At 38.4% G+C, this 8,427-nt stretch overlaps 1 protein-coding gene across 1 annotated transcript; it reads left to right on the top strand.

The window, feature by feature from the left end:
• The first annotated feature begins 518 nt into the window (after positions 1 to 518).
• On the top strand, positions 519 to 6,283 carry LOC144451204 (uncharacterized). Its single transcript, XM_078142004.1, has 7 exons — positions 519 to 1,245; positions 2,107 to 2,889; positions 3,662 to 3,799; positions 4,412 to 4,510; positions 5,110 to 5,201; positions 5,565 to 5,787; positions 6,267 to 6,283. Exons 1-7 carry the CDS (start codon positions 519 to 521, stop codon positions 6,281 to 6,283), a joined length of 2,079 nt encoding a protein of 692 aa, XP_077998130.1.
• Positions 6,284 to 8,427: the final 2,144 nt, after the last annotated feature.

Raw genomic sequence — 8,427 nt, 5'->3', positions numbered from 1 at the left:
TGTAGGGTAGAATGGACTTGGTCGTTTGGCCTCAAAATATTATACATATATGGATTCTACCATTATATATATATTGCTGTATTATATGCAGTACTTACATACATACCGTACACACACACACACACATACATACATACATACATACATACATACATACATACATACATACATACATACATACATACATACATACATACATACATGCATGCATGCATGCATGCATGCATGCATACATACATACATACATACATACATACATACATACATACATACATACATACATACATACATGCATACATATATACATACATACATACATACATACATGCATGCCTGCCTGCCTGCCTGCCTGCCTGCCTGCCTGCCTGCATGCATACATACATACATACATACATACATACATACATACATACATACATACATACATACATACATACATACATACATACATACATGTATGCATACACTTTAGTAGTTACTAACATGAGATATTATATCATTTGTCAATAGGAGGCGATATGGCATTGGCAAAAATTACCAAACGAAATGACCAGATACAGATACCAGTCACACCGGGTTGTGAAACAGGAAGTAAATCAAGTATGAGTTCCATGGCTAAAGTCGACACTGCTCTTAAGGAACTTCTACTCTCCGATGAGAAAGGATGCCGGGCCTTATTTGGTGGAAGTCCACTCACACGTGCCGGTAAGATCAAACAAATGGTTCGTATGTTAATATTAACAATGATACCCATTGTCGCACTTATTGGTCTGGCTATTAATGACTTAACAACGACACTTCGAGAAAACGAAGATGCTCTTCAGATTCGTAGAACGATTGAATTCAGTCAAGACATTGGTAACTTACTTCATCGACTTCAGAATGAACGTGACATGACGACGCTTCACATCAGTACACTTGGACCAATAACTAAAACGTTCTTGAGTGAAACATACCCAGATACTGACCAGGCCATTGGGAATATGAATTCGTGGCCTGTTGTCGCCACCAATACTATGGAACAATATTCATCCAAGTTGTCTTTTCAACGGTATTTAGACGATCGGCGTGTTTATTTAGATGGGTCAAATTCTACAATTTACAACGAAATCGACTTTTATACAGACACTATCAAAGTATTTATCGAATGGTTGTACACAAGTATATCAGACTCATCGGGTCGAGATGGGATTTGGCGCCAACTTGTTGCCTATCAACTGATAACCGTAGCGAAGGAAGACATTGGTTAGTATCAAAACTCGTTACTTATATGGAAAGCAAGCTATCAGCAAATTGCGATTGACACAAATACTATTGCTATTGGATGTGGTAGATTACACCACAGGGGCGTGTAATATTTCATAGATTGTTGTTTTCTAGGTCTACAGACTAAATATAACAGCCTTTTGACTATATATTCCTACCTGTAAGGTGAAAATATTTCTACTAGTATAGCGATTGAAACATTTGTAGCAGCAGGATTCGTACGATATTTTCCTAAGAAAACGGCAATCTAAGCAATAATACGTACCCCTGTGGATTACACAATGTGTGATAGGTTACACAAGTGGGGAATACTTGGTTATGCACTCCACCTTGTTTCAAGATAGTTGAGTAAGCTTGAAGTGTGTCCACCTGAGAAAAATATTCTGTCAGAGACGCCAGCCTTTCATGGGTGTACACCCTTACATCAGCGTCTAGTCAAAGCTTATATCAACATGCCTCAACAACGGTTTATAATTTGTGTCCATCGTACTTCGTTTGACGACAGCTTGATTTCCATTGTAGTAATCTAAACGTTTTACAAAGATGATTTACCCTCCAAAAACATTAGGAGCATGACATGGGGCATAAATACATCGGTATCAAGAGAATTTGGCCAGTTCCGAACTCGGCCAGGCTATAAGTCATCAGGAGATCTCAAACAGTAAGTTACGAAAGCATATCGTTATGCAGTCAGTACAGAGTTGATTTTCAGCCGGAAGAGAAGGCTAGAATAGCCAGAGAAAGAAAGAAAACAACAGAACTTGTGCTCGTTACCTTAGACAAAACTACACACAAATCGTGTTATGTGTACACATCATGCACACGTCTTTCTCTTTTCAGGGGTAGAAAGGACACTCGGTGGAGTTTTCTACGCAACGGGTGGTTTTCGTAGGTATGCTGATTACCTTTGGTACATGAGTAAGTGGGCTAAAGGCAATGGTAACTTTGATGCCTCCATCAAATATGAACCCAATATACAAACCATGTATGATGCAGCCATTAATGAGATTGACCTCTCAGTCACCCGGAACGTACAAGATATGAGATACCAAATACGATTGAATTCACCGAACAATGTCAAGTCCTGGCGAATTGGTACCGAGTGGTTTAATAACATGACAGTATACATGGATGTCATGTTAAACATACAAGATGAACTCTCTGAGAAAATAACTAATGAATTGGAGTCCCAAACGAATGACGATCTATCTCAGGTCGGACTAAGTGTCGGTATATTAGTATTTGTACTATTTATGTGTCCGATTATCATAAACTCTGTTTATAACTTGACGGACAATATTCAGAAGTATGCCATCACACTAATTGATCAAACAGAAATGTTGCAAAAAGAGCGCAAGCGGAATGATTCACTGCTGTATCAAATGTTACCAGAGGCCGTTGCTGACTCTCTCAAGAAGACCAAAGATATCCTGGCAGAGTCTTTTGAAGATACTACGATCTTCTTCTCCGATGTTGTCGGCTTCTCGAAGATATGTGCAGAAAGTACCCCACTGCAGGTTGTTCGCATGCTCAATTCGCTGTACACGATGTTCGACTTACGAATTGAGTTGTACGATGTCTATAAAGTGGAGACAATCGGCGACTCCTACATGGTTGCGTCTGGTGAGTTTGTTTTCTGAATATTTACTCTTGTTTATTTAAGCGTGTCATCTATTGATAGACTGATGGCAATGGGCACCGTCTTGCCCAATAGGATATGTCCACATTGAAGATTAGAAGCCACGTTTTCTCAAATAAAGTTTTGAAAGTAGCTTTCTGATTGGCCAATAAGTTGAAAGATAGTGATAATTTCTAGTGGGGCGTACTTCATGGATTCTTCCTGGACGGACAAACAGTGAGTTCTATCAAGGTTTATATGACTAAAACCTTGATCACTAATATAAAGACAAGGGCCAGGTTTCTTTATTTTCTTTTTTTTTTACATTATTTTGAAATTTAGAGCGCTAAGAACTTTTATTGTGGGTTGGTGGTAGTACTAGTAGTAGTGGATGATGGGGTCATATAAGTACATGTAGTAGTAGTGGTGGTGGTGGTGGTGGTGGTGGTGATAATAGTAGTAGTTGTGATGATTGTGGTGGTGGTGGTGGTGGTTGTAGCGTTGGTGGTAGTAGTCGTGATGATGATGATGATGATGATGATGATGATGATGGTGATGATGGTGGTGGTGGTGGTGGTGGTGGTGGTGGTGGTGGTGGTGGTGGTGATGATGGTGGTGATGGTGATGGTGATGGTGATGGTGATGGTGATGGTGATGATGATGATGATGATGATGATGATGATGATGATGATGATGATGATGATGATGATGATATCTATAGTGGTAGCAATATCCATGACAGTATTTGAAATCTAACAGGTGTTTACTTTGTTACAGGGATTCCTAGACGCAATGGAAAACGTCATGCCGGTGAAATTGCTACAATGGCCCTTGATCTATTATACCACATCAGTAGGATGGAAATAGCACATCTTCCAGGAGCACGAATGAAATTACGTACTGGCATGCATACTGGTAAGACACATATTCACTCTTCCACTTGAAAACCCCTCATTAACATTACATAGTTCATCATTTTCCTATGTGTTCCTGAAAACCGATTTTGACACAATATTTGAACAAACTATCCTTCGTACGTGAGAGTACTTTTTGACTAGATGGGCGCAATACGACATTGTCTGGACCACTGTCAATATCATCGCTCGCCCACATTCTCCCCAATCTTACCACACTGTCCTTCACTCCTTGAGACCAACTCCCGTCCTCTCCTCACACCACAACTAACAATTGATTCACTGCATGGTTGTCAGCAGCGATTTGACTGATATGTTCTGATAGTATGGTATAACGGTGGTTTTGTGACACCGGTCACGTGACAGCGGTGGTAGCCAAAGTCACAGTATAATGCAAACTTTGCTAATACAATGAGTCAACAAGTAAAATGTGACCCTCCCCAAATTCCATTTTCTAAAATATGGTCCTCTCCCGAGAACCAATTTGTAAAATGTGCCCCCCCCCCCACCTTCATATAAATACTGAAGACTACCTAACACTACAGTAATGTAAGTAAAAACTATACTGCCATGTATTTTGGTGAAAGAGTTTTACAACCATTGTAATTTCCAGGTCCCGTCGTTGCTGGCGTCGTCGGCTCTAAATGTCCTCGCTACTGTTTGTTTGGTGATACAGTTAATATTGCATCGCGTATGGAATCGAACGGAGGTGGTATGTAACCTTTAGTTTTTGCTTTCATTAAACATCAATTGTATGTGTATGTAAGATCTCAAATGGATGATGTCAACATGTAATCACTTGATAAATCAGTCAGTTAATCAATCAATCAATCAATCAATCAATCAATCAATCAATAAATCAATCAATCAATCAATCAACCAATCAACCAATCAATCGATCTACCGATCGACCATTCATTCATTCATTCATTCATTCAACCATACCCAAAGAGGATTTTCTTCTCAACCGAAATTCAGTGTGTAAAATGTGTTAGCCTTTAGAGAGATTTTCATAGAAGTATTTAGAATTTTTAAAGCCTAGAAAATATACTCTTGCCTCTTTGTAAGAATTACACTTATTATTTTATATATATACAAATGAAGTTCACTACTCTCTACGGGAAAAGTGGTAACATTGACGTTGCACTGAGAGAAGTCCCATCAAACAGCAAGGAAATGTAGTCGCCATTGCGAACGTATTGATATCAAATCAAGCATTATACGTATATTCTGAAGTTCTCAAAATTACCGGTCAATGATTTGTGTCTTACTATCCTATTTAAATTTGGGTTTCTGATTTAATATTTGTAGAAAATCGTGTCCATTTGACCCAGTCCAGTTTATATGCCTTGAACTATCTAGGAGGATACGCCTTGGAGAAAAGAGGTGACATCACTATTAAGGTATGTATTATAATAATGACATTTTCTCAGATGTATTATCTGATACAGCTGATTTCTGGTGTTGTTTTGTGTTGTTTTGTTTTGTTTTGTTTTGTTTTGTTTCGTTTAGTTTCGTTTCGTTGCGTTTCGTTTCGTTTCGTTTCGTTTCGTTTTGGTTTGGTTTGTTTTTGGCTTGTTTTGCTGATATCAGCTTCTCACCGAAATTGAAATATCTATTGTTGTAGAAATATTTATGTAACTTTAAACTTATCACTTTCTGGAAGTATTAGCACGATGGTTTAGCGGTCACTTTGGTAACAGTGACTTAGCGGTCGCGGTGCCCACGAAACATTGCAGCTTACTAGTATTTCTACTCTTGTACAGGGCAAAGGTAAAATGACGACATATTGGTTGCTAGGAAAAGATGGGTTGGAATATGAAGCTCCAGGAGCCATGCGCAGTGACCCGGCACTTGACCCTGATGATCAACCCTTTGCTATTCGGCAGACAGACAGGACTACACCAAATGGGACCCAAACCCGTCATTCATCCATGGACGTCAACGGAAAAGATGACGCCACAGACAAATCTTGCCACGCACCTCAACGTAAGTCACGTGACAGCTACCCGCGAATCAATAAAATAACACCAACTTTGTGAAGAAACCCCAAATTTTGCCAAAATGCAGCGTGTTTCTCTATTCGGATGATAATTCCAGTATCAAATATAGTTACTTCAATACCTGAAATGAAAGGAAACCCTTGGCTATTCATGTAATACGGTGACATCACAGCTATGTAATACGATGACATCACAGCTATGTAATATACGATGACATCACAGCTATGTAATACAGTGACATCACAACTATGTAATACGGTGACATCACAGCTATGTAATACGATGACATCATAGCTATGTAATATACGATGACATCACATCCATACATATAATAGGATGACACCACAGGCCCGACATTTATTCTTGGTGACGTAAATATCTTACTTATTAAAGATCTTATAGGTCGCATTACTTTTTTGGAATGCCAGGGTATTTTTGACCAAACTCTTTCTTGTATGTTACCAGGACAACCGGAGTATTAACGATCTAGCACGAATACAGCAACAACTACTCTAGAAGATAAAGTTATAAGTTCGTCATTTCGAAGCTCCATGTGACGCCCCGGATGTGACGTCATTTTCGATGATAACTAGACCTGTATATGTACTACTACTACTACTACTACTACTACTACTACTACTACTACTACTACTACTACTACTACTACTATGCAGGTCTTCTGATGCATGATGGGAAATTGAAACCGAGTTGTAACCTTTATAAGATATGGAAAGGGAAAGTTCAAATTTGTCGTGGTTGATAGGTTTTGAAGGCGTTGATAAAATCGTATTTTAGGTAAAAAATGTGTTTAGATAACATTACACAGTACATAGAAATGTTCTCCGTGTGTACGTTTTTGTAACACATAGCCTGTTGACGTGGCAAAAAGTGTCGTTTTTGTGCACGAGATTTAGATATTGTTTAAGAATATTCCTCAGGGATATTATCATGATTATGATACATTTGTGGACTATTTTAAAGGGTAACGATCGTCAGTTGCGCATGTGTAAATGTAATATTTTTTCAGGAGGTAAAATTTATTGAAAATTAATAGTGAAATGTTACCGATAATGGGACTTATATTATTCTTAGTGACGTCAGAATTATTTTGTTTTGAGTGAATATTTTACTAGTAAGGAGTAATTTCTTTTATCATTATCATCTATGATATAAAACTATTTCGTCATTGTACAGATATGATATATGGATAACTATAGGGCAAAATATCGATTGGGTATTTTTTATTTTACCCATACGACATTTTGTGTTGCTTCAAATACTATTATGTGTACAACTCTGTATCACATGGATTTGATGTTCCGTCATGCATTGCAACAACATAGCGTGTGATATGTTGTTCGAGATTTTGTCCTGCAACGTCGTAATAAACTACATACCCCTTTGCGGCTCCTTCAGACCTCTTTGCGGCACCTTCCGAAACGTACCCGGAAGAAATATGTGCTCGAGTCCTGAAGCATGATTACAACAAAATTGTGTTATTTATTTTCTAGTATTCTTAGCTCTTATTTTTGTTCAACTTGTATTTTGCTATGAATGGAAAATAAAGTTGATGTGTGTATATGTAATTTAAATCAACTCTGATGTGTGTATCAGAAACAAGATATTTTGTTTATGTCATTCAGAGCAAGTTGCGGAGGGATATTTATCGCAGCCAATTTTGAGAGTTCATTTACACACGATATCGATCGCTTGCGGAGATTGGGTTTAATATGGCCTCAAATAGATACTGTCGGCTTACTAAAATCATGGACGTTGAATTGTGTCCAAAGCAAATTTAGGCCCATGCCTGCCCAATTAGGGAACTCAAACGCCCAACACACAGAACCACTTACTTTACCCACACCAGCTTTACTGGTTGAATTTTGTATTTTGGTGAGATTTCTTTACAAAGGCATAGACAAGGTTTGTCACAAAGTATGCAAAAAGATACATGGGGGACAGCTTGTTCTCACGTCCTGCAAGCTGAGAGCCAGTGTGCGATCGATTTGATCTCACGCTCTGTATCAATGCGCGAGTTAAATTTTGTTTTGTAAACTTACTTACTTTACTCATCTCAGCTCATTGGGGTGTGGGATTATATTAAGGTACTGGAGAGGTCTAGGCCGGGGGTTCGAACTTTTGAACAATAAGTCAGAACGAATGTACGTGAAGGTCTTGATAATTGCGCTCAAAAGATGTGAATCACGTCAATCGCGGAACGTTCCATACATTTAAGCGAAAAACTGGCATGCAGTGTGCCCATTTCTTTTGTTTTATCATGCAAATAGTCATAATTGTGTTCGTATCGAAATACTCATTCCTCCATTTTGACCCCTACCATTCCTGATGACATGACGTCACACGCACGCACACACACACACACACACACACACACACACACACACTCACTCACACACAATGATCAACGCACAACGACGTCATAGATATTAGGTTTTCACATTGTCTTTCTTTAATTCATCGACTGTTAAAGAAATTTGACAATGCAATACTTGTTCTCGGCCTTCATTTACACGCTTATAGTATAAGATTTTAAAAGGCTATAGATTTTATACATTTCAAAAAAACTTTCGAATCAGGACAGCTGGTCATTTTCAGACCAAAAGGT

This window comes from Glandiceps talaboti, chromosome 21, assembly GCF_964340395.1.
Source record: "Glandiceps talaboti chromosome 21, keGlaTala1.1, whole genome shotgun sequence".
NCBI classification, from domain to species: Eukaryota; Metazoa; Hemichordata; class Enteropneusta; family Spengelidae; genus Glandiceps; species Glandiceps talaboti.
The sequence above is the reverse complement of the archived record's forward strand: the minus strand, read 5'-3'. Positions and strand labels throughout refer to the sequence as shown.